Below are 13246 nucleotides of genomic sequence, written 5' to 3'. Positions count from 1 at the left end.
TGCTTCGCCGAACAAGAGAAGAGCACAGTTGTAGCCTACACAGTTGGGATGTTCTCCATGCGGGTTCATTGCTGACAGCCACAGAGCACAGTGCAGACAGACGGCAGAGCACTGGTTTCAAGAGGTAGGATTCAGCAAGTTGAAGGAGCAGCTTGTTTGAGGACGTGGATTTACCTACTTGCAAGTTCTAATCAGTACTTTGCCTTTAACAAGCTTGAGAAAGATTTGGGGTGTGCCCTCTTCCCCCACCTTTATTTACCTGTCTGGAAAGAAACCCCAGTGTACCAGCACCTGCTTGTCTTTTTTCATCACAGGTCTCAGCCATTCATCTGCAAAGAGGAAAGAGATCTAGCATCAGATTCAGATTTAACACTCAGCACACTAAACATCAGTCTGCTTTTCCGTAGGCAAGCACAGAAAAGTCATTGCAATTCTCTCTGATGAAGTCTACTGTAATGAAATTACGGTGTCCTGACCTGTAGCAGTAATACACTTGCCTGCATTAACTTTGCCATGCGTAGACATTCACGTGCTCTGCTTGTATACGACAGATGTTACACGAGTAAAATCATTTTAATGCAGTGAATTATTACGTTTCCTGCCCTGGCCACATGAATTCATACCCTAACACGCTCATGATTAAGACCCAGTGGGGCTTGAAAGAGTCATCTGTTCCTCAACAGAAGTGAGAGGAGTTTCTGGCTGACAGGTGGAAGCACTGTCAGCTCATCTAGTCCCATCTCATCTCTCAGGTGCTTTGTCTGGTTGGGATGGGACAGAGCAAATCCTCCAAAATGACATTAATTAAAGACTAATGAAAGACAACAGAAATAAGGTAGCAAGAGAGATGTTCTCCAGTCTGTCAGGACATTTTTTTTTTTAAATAACTGTGCAAATGGAAAAACTAAACTTATCCCAAAACGCTTTGTCGTCAACTGGTGTTTCCTCTTTTTTTAATCCTTAAGACTTCTGAATCCCCTCATCATTAGCTTCTTTTATTGACTTACACTTATTTCACAAGACCCTCTTCCCAGTACTAAGTTCTACCCTCAACGTGTATTTAAGACAGCGGGAACAGTTTTGAAAGAATAAAATTTTGAAGGAAGAATGTTGTGGCAGGGAGTGGTGATGAAACCAGCTTTAAAGAAAACATTTCCAAGAGTTTTGTGAGACTTGGATTTCAACTTTCTCCTTTCACATCAGTGTTAACACAGGCTTACTGAGCAACACTAATGCCTTGCTGATCTTGTGATAGGGTGTACGCTCAGTTTGACTGGTATTTTAGAAGGTTTTTTTTTTTTTTTTTTAACTGCACACTGCACATCTGACCTACCTGCTGCAACTCAAATATGATGAGTATGTCCCAGAAAAAAAACCTGAAGATTTGCACCTGTATAATGTTACCCTGCTTGAATTCACAGCCTTTTTCTCACCTTACTGCAATCAGGCTTTGCAAGAGAGCTCTATCTAGCACACCTGCATGTTCGCTGCCTACAAGACAGATAGAAACTACTGTGTTCAACCCTCTTCCAAGAACCTGAGGTGGTTAAAAATAAACAAAAAGCAGTAGCTGGACATGATATTTCCAGAAGTACAGGACACACAGAGCTAAACACCAGCAGACAAACAATCCATGACCATTCCAATATGGAAGTGAACACTTCCATCTAGTGGAGATCAGATGCCAGGGCGTGCCAGAAAAAGCGAACTTATGATAGCAAAACTAAGACTCTACAATCATCCACCAGACAACGAAATGTATTTAATATGAAAAAAATAAGAGCTTGTTTTTGCTATTTGCTGAAGGATACAACTGTTTAATTGCTTTTGAGGTGCCTATTTCCTATAAAGACAGACTGCATTATAATAAAGCCAACAACCCCAATTCATCGAATCTACATGTTATTGTATCCACCTTGCCAAACCACATGCAACGATAACATATCGGCATTCCCAATCTATTGCCTGGGAAGAGCGGAACACGGCAGAAAGTTTTTCACTCTCTTTTACTTTGGCATCTATGGTCTTCCACACATCTCATGGTTTCCTAATACCGTTTCACTCAATATTTCAACCAATTCTTGCACACAGGGCAGACACACCAAGGAAGAAAAAAAAACCAGTAGAACCTTCAGTTTTAAGGCCCCCACATCCATTAGCCTTCCTTTATTTTTTCATCTAAGTTGATTTCTTCTTCGGTTCTTCCAGACCCTTAGGCTTTGGTCCCCTTCAGCATGTTAAGTTATTTGGGGCAAAGAAAACGTTCATTTGCTTTGTATAATGCTGAATACTGCATTCAGTGATAAATATTAATAGCTCAGTTCCCAACCCAATCACTGAAGAGTAGTCAGTGTTATGCACCCTTTCCTGAAAATGTTACCCTAATTAAAGATGTGAGCGTTATACCTAACAGTTAGAAGCAGGACACACGGTGATTTGATTTGGAGTTGTTAATCCTAAAACCACTTTTGAAGTAGCTCTCAGGAGCAGGCTAAGAACATTCTGTGCCTATGTGAAATCTCCCATAAGTGCTAACAGAATGTAGTTACAAGATTATTTCCACTTAAAAAATTGGAAAGCATTATTACCATCATCCATTGAGGTAGGACTTGGATAAACGTGGTGGGTAGCTTTTGATTTCTCTTCAGTTACTGTTCCCTGTGGGAAGGGTGGAATGAAAGAAGACACCGCATGAGAAACCTTCACATTACCCCAAATTTCTCAATAGTTTCTTTTCACTCACATTCCATGCAACCTAGAAACATTCGAGGCTCACCACAATGCACCTATGAAGAATACCACCTCTAACAAGCGCTAGAAAAAAGCAGTTATTTCAAGAGACAATTTCTAAATACTACAATTTACATAATATTAACTCTGACAAGCAGGAACTTCACTAGAAATGGCTAACATGAAAAGGATATCCCCAGCATTCAAGTCTGTACATTAAATGACAAGAACACCTGCTCTTTGTAAAAAGACTCCTACGTCACAGAAGGGAGTAAATCAGAAACAACATTAACTCTACACAACTTTTAGCCACATATTCAGACACGAGCACACTTTTTCTTCTTGAAGGTTTACGACAATTTTCTTCATGTATGAGAAGCAACAGGAAGACTCCTTGTGCTTATGCAGATGCCACAATTATATACCTATTGGACCCACATCATCGTGGAAAAAGATTCTGCTATAAAACTATCAGTTAAACAAATGCATAATAACATGGTCAGTCAAGAAAACCCTCTCCTTTCCTCACGTGGGGGACCAGCTGGATTCTCCCATACGCTGCAGAGACACTGCCAGTCTCCACAGATGAATAGTCTTTGCCAAGGACAGCAGAAATTCACAGAACTCAGGCTCTTTTGCAGAAGAGGCATTGTGCTTTGGTATAGTTTTTATGAAAACGTTATTCAAGATTTACATTCCATAACTATTTGACAGATTTATTTAAAGGACTTAAGAGCAGATGGGACAGTTTAAAGCAAACAATGTATGAACAACTTATTTGAAGGAGTCATCAGCACCAAAAGCAGAAAAAATTCAAAAAGCATGAAGACGCATTATGTTATGGTAGAGATACTTGGAGAGTGTTCTGATATCAGGGGCTGAAACGACCGTTTCTACCCCAGTAAGAGTTCGCAGAACTGGGTAAAAGGAGAGGAGGTGCTCTGAGTAGCAGCAAAAAAAGGAAGCTGGAAAGTGAGAAGAATTTAAAATTTTAAATAAATAAATATAATAAAATATAAAATATAATAAAAATTTTAAAATTCTTTAAAAAAAGAGAAGAAAAGTGCCTAGGCATGACTGAAGGACCTGCAAAGAGTTCAAGAACAATAATGGACATTCTCCCTTCATTGCCCACGATCTGGAGAGGCCTCTCCAGGTGTCCAATCTGACCTTTACGAATCATACCAGTCAGTTTCATTTATTCCCTAAGGAGCTTCAAAAAAACAATACATAGAAACTAGGCAAACAGGAAATCTTTCTAGATGCTACGTTGACTGAAGAGAAAGGGATAGATAACTTTAAAACAGCTTTCTGAAGGATGTAAGCAAAATATAAGGCTTATTTCCTGTCTCTGCTAAACTAAATACAACTGGAAGCTGGAGGCATAACACTTTTTTTGAAGCAGATAGATATAAATGCTCATCTCACTCTTTAACTGCTTTCAAGATCCTAAATTATTATTCTGGTTCTTCTCTAAAGAATCCTCAACACTTATAAAGAAAATCAGATAAGGTCTGACTACGAGAAGCAGTAACATCTTCATCAGCAAAGACAGCAGGGAGGAGAAACACCTTCCTGATGATTTTAAGTCGAGAGATCCCACTACCACTGTGCTAGGGCAAGAGTGATGCAGCTCTTCTGCACAGACAGCAGAAGGACATGGAAACGCCAGGGAGAAGGGAGTTACATTACTGGGGAAGGAAAAGAAGAAAATGACAACGGGTAAAAATGAAGACAGTGAGCAAGCACTGGCAGCAACACAAATTAAGAATTCTTCAGAATTATGAGAATTTGAATTCTTCAAAGGAAGAGAACTCAAAAAGCAGAATTCAAAACAGTTTGATTTTATTTCTTCACATCCCTTTTTAAGCAGGCAGTTTTGTCACCAGGGTCCCTTAAATCATTCACAGATAAAGAACAGTCTGGGTGGGAAGGGACCCAGAGAGTTTACAAGTCTTTTAAAACAGCATCCTTTTACTGGCATCAAGGGATTTTCAGTGCTGTCTCCATTGCTTTATTGTTACACAGCTTGTAACCAGCAGTAATCATGGCTCATCCAGGACCAGCTCTTCACTTGGTCCTATCTGTCAGAAGAGCTCCCTTCCCAGAACATTTCTCTCAAGACAAGTGACAGGTCTGTTTACATTTTGGAGAGATGAAGCTATTCAACTTGTTCAGTTCATCATTTAATGTATTAAATTACAACAGCAAGATTTTGACTCTTGTGGAACTACACTACCTGAAAGGAAACAGATGTTGCTTGTGCTCCGTTCAGCACAAGAAAAAAAATCAAGTAAAATAAATCAAAAGAGGTAGTGATTTTTTTTCTTAAGATTAAAACTTCTTTATGCTTGTTCCCACATATCTAGAGTAGCTGTATGACACACTACCTTTTTTTGGTCTCTGATTTGGACAAACTGTGAGCTTCTGCTCTATGTAAGCAGGAATTCAATGTAGCTGGGCCAGCAACAAACTCATTGAGAAAGCATAAATCTCAAACTGGTTACTACTTTAAACTTCAACAGATTTACTTCTTGAACAGTTACGATTCTGTTTCCATGCGAGGATAATTACTAATGGCATTTTACAAGTGGTTAACATTTGGTCTTAATTGACTTCTTGTTGCTGCCTCGTGTTGTCAAGACACAATCCAAATGTAGCTGGTATGCTGAAGTCACGCAAATACACTTGATCTTACAGAGTTACAAGAGACAAAAGACGTTTTAAGATTTTTAAGATATGCTATTTAACAGTTACCTGGTGACGTTTGACAATATCCTTTAATTTATTAGCCAACTTCAGTTCTATATCTGGAATGAGGTAGATGGTTGGTCTACTCAGACAGTTGTTCTAGAGGAGGGAATAGGAAATTAAATACGAAATTAGTAAGCCACCTGTGACATAAACCAAAAAAATCCTGCTACAATCACCAACGCTTGAAAAAGCTCAAAAGGAACTGCACGTATCAGACTGAGATACGACACAATAATTCCAGCTCCAAAATCCTTACAACAATATTATTTCCCTTTCAGCCTCCCTACCACAGCCTTATCGTGTGTTTACATCTGGACTCTGCAGATTTGCTGTTAGCCCTGTCAGAGACATTATCACGGGTGAAGGAACTCAACCCACTGTGGCTGTTCTTATGTTCCTGCTTTCACAAAAACATCTTTAATGAAAACTGTGTCTGGGATTACAAAGAATTTTTGACAGGTTCTGGAAGACTTCACAGGAAAAGAAATTCATCCACCATGCAGATTTGTGCACTTTTACAGTCTACATATACATTTGTTCTATTTGCAATTTTAACATGTACTTTATGTATTAAAGCAGCCATACAATGGTAATACTTTTTAAAAGGAAGTATCATTTCTTTTTGCTGTCCTTTCTCCTATTTCCATTTTTGACAAGCACCTGAAAGTTACATTTTTACTATATTATTTGAGTATAAACCACAGGTTTTTGACTTTGAGAAAAATATTCTGTTATTCACGTACAGCAGTAAAAAAAAAAAATAACTTCAAGTTAGACTTCACACAACTGTTACCTGCTACCTTCTGGTAGTAACTCTGTACGTTTGATAAAACAAATGAGAGCCTAAAATGCACCCCAGAAGTTACAGATGAAGCTCGTCAGTGGATCACAACCAAGGTACACGTGCTAGTGAATCATTTTCCCTGAGCACATGAACACATACAGAGAAACTAGTTGGTTTTGTACAAGTTTCTTGCCTGCACTAGTGTTTTCTCAATGTTCATGAACATCTCCACATTTCGATCCATTCGGGATGGATTCTGCAGGTCAAACCTCCGCCTGTTGAAGGAAATGATTCAAAAATATTAAAAATATTAACTTTCCTCCATTCAGTAGTAAAGAATCTTTCATGTTTGACATAAAAAGCAGTATATTGCAGAAGCTATGTAAAAACACTTGAAACACGATCAGAAATATTTTTGCTTCACTTGGCAACTCTCACAAGCCAAAGAATCACCATGAAGCAATCAGCAAAATGCAACTGATTTGTGAAATGTTTAGCAAAAAGGAAGGTTGAAACTGTCCAGCACAAACCCTGTAGCAGGGTTGTGCATTCCACTACAGTTGCAAAGGATAATTAAATAGGAACATAATCAAATGTTCAAGGTTGGTTTCAATGACTAGAGGGGAAAACTCGTGAACAAGTTCTCGTGTTTTCCTTATTTTTAAGGAAATTTTTCTTTTTAAGTTGCACCCACCCACCAGTCCCAGACGCTAACCCAGGAACAAAGAGCAATCCATTAGCTGGGGTCTCCTGAACCACAGACCTGTCTGAGAACAAGCCACCCGCCACCCACCCAGCATGTAGGTAGCTAATAATCCATGGCAGCATTTCATGATCGTCTTTATTGGACTCTGGTACTTTAAAGTTCCCCACTTCATTGACAAAGTAATCAAAACCCTGGAAATAACAGCGCAGGTTGAAGCATCTATCAGAAACGGAGGGAGTGGCACAACCTGAGGCTTTCTACCGGGGAGGAAGAAACCCACGAGCCCTCAGCGGGCGTTCTGCCAGGCCCCCTGCCACGTGCAGAAGTCACGGACGAATCACCTCAGATGAAGAACTGGAGCAGTGTCCCCACAGAACTGGGAAGGCTGGACAGTAAGGGCACCGGTGCCAAAGCTCAGCACCTGCGTAGCACCGACCCAGTGCCGCTACCTGGGTACGGGGCTGCGGGGGCCTCAGACGGATTTGGGCCTGACCCTGCGCACCTCAGCCTTTTCCGTAGCACGACGGCGTCTTTGGATGATGAGCTTGGTGACTCTCAGGTGTCAAACACCGTCTGGTGCACTGCTGTGCCTCTGGTTTTGAAAGAAGCTGTCAATAAGCCTGACAATGCACTTAACCAGAGCGCTGAGCTGGCAGTCGGGGCGGCAATCAGGATTTCAGCACATGAAATGCTCCTTAACGCAGTGAAGGAGCCGTGCTCTAATTACCCTGGGGTGACTGACAGGCTGCTTTCACTTCACACCCAACTTCAAGCACAAGAATTTATTGCTGCACCCGTATCCTTAATGGCAGTTTCTTTTAAACACCAGCTTGTTTCCAGTAACACAGCAGATCAATTTTTAAAGTTCATAAATATACAATGAGGGTAACCAAAGCAAAATTGATTTTTAGGCACAAAACCCATTACTACCCAAAAATGGCATCCCACCAGCATCATACTACTAAATTTAACAGACACCTCAGCCGAGGCCACCACGTTTTTCTTCATCTGAGGCTTTCTAGTATTTTCAAAAAGACATCGTCCAAGCAGGTGGCACTGCATAAATACGCTGTAGTGTTGGGCAGCACTAGCAAACATCCGCTATTAGTCTAAGACTGCTTCTATCCTCAAATGGACTCTTAGGACCTGGCAAATAATTTAATGATAACATTTGACATATTTATTAGAATCTTCTTTTAATTTTAAAAGAAAACTATGACCTCTCTGGACTGCGCTGTGCATGTTGAAAGCTCTACGCTGACTTCTAGAAGTACAACAAGTCATCAAGAAGTCTGTCAGTTCACTGCACAACACAACTTAATGCATTAAAGTATTTTACACCTAGATGCACAGGATTTTAAGAGCCAAGATCTTCTCCAGGATTTGTGCATGGACAGCTTTATAGTCTATTTAAAATGTATGCTTCTCAGGTAAGTATAATAGAGCTTCAAGGAAGTGAAAGAAAAACGCCAAATAAATACAAATTATTTTCCTAGACACCTAAAAAAGTCTTCAGTAGCCATGAAACAAAGACATTTAAGGCATTCAAGGTTGACCAAAATTTTTACATTTGCTTGCCTAAAATCTGCACTAGATTCACTTGATGCTATGCATGCCCCCAAACTTTCACCTGCTTCTGAAACCCATACTTTAAGAGAAGCATGTCAATATATTACGAAAAAGCACTCTTTGTAGTTGCCCGTTTAGATAAAATGGTAGTACCAATTCTTCCTGTCCTCAGTTTAACTGATACCCTCTGGCAGGTTTTAGCCAACAACTATGTGAATTGCAGTGATAGGCAAGGTATGTCCAGCTGCACTGGATAAGTGCATTTTTGAGACATACCTATTATGACGAGGAAAGGTACTTCTCCTATAAGACAGATCATTCACAAACAGGTTAAGCAAGAGCGACAATGCATACCATTAAAAAAATAATCATATTTCAGGCAAAACACCACATATTATTTGGTTGAGTCAGTGAAGGATACATTCCAAGATCTAAGTCTGATCCACAGAGTTAAATTCAAGTATTACTTCCCTCTACATCCCACATGCACAAACACAAGGCACTACCCACTAGTTTTGAGGGATCAGCAAGAGAGTGAGACGAGAGGAGGCAGCTGTGTATCTGAGCTTTGCTGACAAATTTCAATGAAAGAAAACTAAATTTGTTAAGGAAAGAAAGTGGAACGTTTAAATATGTCCTACTTCATGAATATTTAACTCCTTTGCCTTAAGGCAAAAAGGTAGCAAGACACTCCTGAAAGATACGCCACACAGAACGTTACAGATATCACATCCTGGGTGTTGGCAATATCAGAGTAGGGGAAAAAATAGAAAGACTAATGGCTTTCTGATATAACCATCTTAGATATCCAATTAGCTGATATGAGTATAAACAACTCCTGAAAAACAACCGGTCATACTAGAATAACTTGATTTTTTGCCTTTTAATTTGCTCTTGTGGGTCACAGAAACAGTCAGTTCCAGGAATGCTCTTACAGGTCTGCACAACGTCAGATCAAGAGCTATTAAAATTCATGTGCGAGAACAATCTCTGCTTGCTTTTATCTCATGACTTCTCATCTTCAATTTTCTTCCCGTGTTCTCAAATACCGTAATTCATGCTGCTGCCTTTTTGCAAAGATTATAACTTAGAAATGAACAAGTCAAAGCACCACTGTGGTATCGCATTAATAGTTCTAATACTAGTGTCAATAGCTACATGGGCAGCGTCTTAACTACTCACATTCCTCATTTCTGGAGGTTGATAAGCAATGGATCACTTTGTATTTATTACTATCTGATGATGACAATTCATATTTTCCTAGACCTAACTAAACCCTATACTCAGTACAGTTAGAAATATTCGTATCTTTCAGATGGAAAATAAATTGTAAGATAACCAGTTAATTTGCTCAGTCATACAGCACATAAATTGCAAAAAAAGAAGTCTCAAGTTTGTAATTAACTTCCAACCTAGAAGTTCAAGAGCTCAAACTTGGACAATTCATCTTTAAATTTAGGAGTGAGGGCATGTCTTTAAAAAAAGCTACCATCCGCAAAACAGGGGAAAAAAATTCCTCTTCCCATCTCCAACTCCCTTGCCTACCCAGTTCTCCAGAAAGTATTAAATCTCAAGTAGTTCGCATAGGCATTTCATGTGCTTAATTTCATGCAGAAGGTGTATAAATCAAAATAAAAACTTACCAGCCCTGTTCATTCTTATATTTGTAAGCAGCACCAAGAATGTGACATAATGTACCTCCAGCTTTGAAATCCATGAAGCACTTTGCCTAGAACCAGAAAGGAAAGTGAGAACAGTGACATTCACTTTTATGTCATCGTTTTAACAATGAATACATACTTGTCAGCTGAGTTTCAGACATCTACACCTTGTCACTGTGCGGATCTGCCCTAAAATGCTAAATCCAACTCTATCTTCACTCTCACTTCTAGCTGAGCCGCACATTCATAAACAGGTACTCCGTCTTCAAGAACTGAAATTCAACAGCAGCAGCAGGAGACAGAAAGCTCTGCTGAGCCTCACCAAGCCTCTTCTCCGAAGTCACGCAGGACTGCTGCCTACATAGAAAGGCACTTTTTTTCCCCTTATTTTAGTTTGGAATTCTCTTTGCTATCTTGCTCATATCTCCTGTGAGGATGTTTGTATGTTCTTGGAAAAAATAAGTTACTGTCACGTAATCTTAGCAACGGAGGAGAACTGGAGAGCTCAGCTAAAGCCGGGGCCAGACAGAAGCAGCACTAGAATCTGTTTTAAGCACGGTCCCCAGGGTACTGACATGCCGCGGATCTGAAGTTTTCAATACACAGTTTGGAACAGGAAGGAGAAAAACATGCAACAGCATTTATGAACTAAGTGGTTAAAGAAACTGACATGTCATGACTACAGAACAAATTAAAACTGTTTCTGTTCACCAGGCCTTCTCTCTACAGTTACAGATTGTTTCCAAAAGGACTAATAAATCAATTTGACTGAACCACAAAAAGAAAAGCGATTTAAGTTTATTTAAGCCATGTCATTAGTTACAAACATGAACTTCTTTCTAATAACTGCGGCACTGCTCTTGGCAACTTTTATACAGAAACAGGACTTTCGAAGAGTTTACTTAGGCAAACAGGTCCATTCCCCAGGCAACTTCAGACACATCTAAAGAAAGCTGCTCTAATAATAAACCCAACTGATAAAATTAGGCCAGTCAGTCACGCAGATAAGCTTCCACAGCAGAAAGGCACATTCTGCCTGGGTGTCTGCGTCCCCTGGCAGGAAGGATGCAAGCCCACGCCTCACAGCCTGGGGTAGCGCCTACCCCAAGGGGCCCTGTGGGGCCAGCTCCTGCTGCCGAGACCCCAGCCCCATACTGGAAGGGGAAATGAAACCCGTCATCCCTCAGGAGTGCTGAACACGCCAGGATCAGGGTCTGGTTTGTGTTTCTCAGTAAAAAAAGACTCGTACAATTCAGCGAACAGAACCTGGGAGCGGCCTGGTGGCTGGGCTCCAGACACCGGTGGCTGCCTGCAAGCTGCCTCCTGAGGGAACCGAGCAGGGAGCGCACAAGGCAGGAGGCACTGCACACCCACGGCAGCTTTGGCTCAGCTTTTCCTCAGCAGGAACGTTTCTGATCTAGCTTCCAACTTACTTTTTGAGATCAGACTAGGTAATTTTCTTTAAAGCCAGTTAAATGACGCTTCAGGAATGTTTGCTAATAAAAACGAACACCAAAGGACAAACGGTCTTGGCATTACTGACAAGCACTTAAAATTCATTCTTCAATCAGGAAACTAATATGGGAGCATGGGAATTAAATGAAACATTGCCTTCCTTGGCTCTAGGGCCGCTGGTGGAAAGAAAAGCAGTTCTGTGAGGTATCTGATATGCCAGTGTCCAAGAACAACACAAACAAAATCCTTCGTAAGCATCCAACAAGAGCAGAGCCGCTCCCGGCCTACCATCTGTTGACAGCCCTCCTGCGTGCAGAAAGCGATCAGGATCCCAGGCGACCACACGCGTACCTGAGCTCGAGCCGCCCGTGTTTCAGCACTATTCTTAGCGGCCTCAAGTCCCTTATGGACTGGGCAGCCCCTGATCAGAAGCCTGAATTACAGCACCGAACGATGGCACAGACAAGCTGCGTGGCTCCGACAAGGCAGTGCTGGTTCTCAAACATGCCGGCCGCCCCAAAACACTCCCTGCTGCAACGCTGCTTCAGCACCGCTACGCGGGTTGGGCATCTCGAGGCTGCCCTACATACATACGGCCGTGGCCTTCCAGGCCGTCTCCTTCCCCAGAGCAGTGGGTGCCTGACCGCAGGCTCTGAGAGGCGCTGGCCATGCCACCACGCACAGGGGGTCTGGCTGACACCACACCGTGAAGAATGGTACAGAAATTTCTCTCACAGACTGGCGTCCATTTTTACTGTCAGCAGCCTCTAGCAAGACCCTCTTACGCTAGCAACAGCGGCCGGTTTAATGAAAGGAAATAGCTTTTAGCAATTAGACAAAACCTGTTCTGCTGAGATGTAACTGTCAGCAACCTCCTACAGATTCCCCCAACACTTTCACCCAACAAAATCCAGTATAACAAGTCAATTAATACCAACTGACCTCACAGTTTGCTGTCTTTTAAGAGTATCTTACCATAACCTTTGCTCGAAACATGCAAAACTGTCTTTAAGACAACTAATCAACATTTTCGTATCTGAGAACTATTAAGGTTAGACAACATGCGATCAAATGCCGTGATCAGAAGACAGCAGTTACGCTGTACCAGCCCTTCATTTAACCCACATCCAGTTACAGATGCTTTCCTGTACCAAACCCTTGCCAACAACAGGAGCTTAAACTCAGAATTAACACCCTGTACCAAGTACCAACTCGCTGATGGAAATGGGTACAGTTTTATGGTCCACACTGCCAGATCAAAGTAAAGCACCACAGCGTTCACCTCTGATCCTGAGGCTTTTCACCACCACTGAGGCGTCACCAGGTCAGAAAGGAAGAAGGCGAGCTACGTTTTAACGGCATCTCGTGGTGCTTCCTGGTGCGTTCCCAAGCATCACGAGAATCACCTTGTAAGTCAGCCTGAAAACCCTTTCTGGAAACAACATCCACGAGTTCACACTCTTAACAAAAGAAGTTACACAAGCAAAATATGTCTGGAAAAAAGTAATCATAAAATAGTGATAGTATTCCATAATGGTGAAGTAAAGAAGATAAAGTTACTTTCATTTTCACAAAAACTTCAGTTCA

General features: G+C 41.2%; 1 protein-coding gene across 3 annotated transcripts in view; it reads right to left on the bottom strand.

Moving 5' to 3' along the window:
- SMARCC1 (SWI/SNF related BAF chromatin remodeling complex subunit C1) overlaps window positions 1–13246 on the bottom strand; it is a gene marked incomplete at its 5' end in the record, with an annotated part of 83192 nt that overhangs the window by 62350 nt on the left and 7596 nt on the right. For 2 of the 3 annotated variants that reach the window (XM_080578218.1, XM_080578219.1), the window contains 6 exons: window positions 260–329; window positions 2589–2658; window positions 5488–5580; window positions 6462–6543; window positions 8820–8846; window positions 10187–10272. In XM_080578218.1, coding sequence (XP_080434344.1) covers window positions 260–329; window positions 2589–2658; window positions 5488–5580; window positions 6462–6543; window positions 8820–8846; window positions 10187–10272 — 428 coding nt within the window. The remainder of the gene's footprint in view (window positions 1–259; window positions 330–2588; window positions 2659–5487; window positions 5581–6461; window positions 6544–8819; window positions 8847–10186; window positions 10273–13246) is intronic. The other variant, XM_080578220.1, reaches the window with a different exon arrangement.

This window comes from Anser brachyrhynchus (genome assembly GCF_964034855.1).
Source record: "Anser brachyrhynchus genome assembly, chromosome: 2".
In the NCBI taxonomy this organism is placed as follows: Eukaryota; Metazoa; Chordata; class Aves; order Anseriformes; family Anatidae; genus Anser; species Anser brachyrhynchus.
The sequence above is the reverse complement of the archived record's forward strand: the minus strand, read 5'-3'. Positions and strand labels throughout refer to the sequence as shown.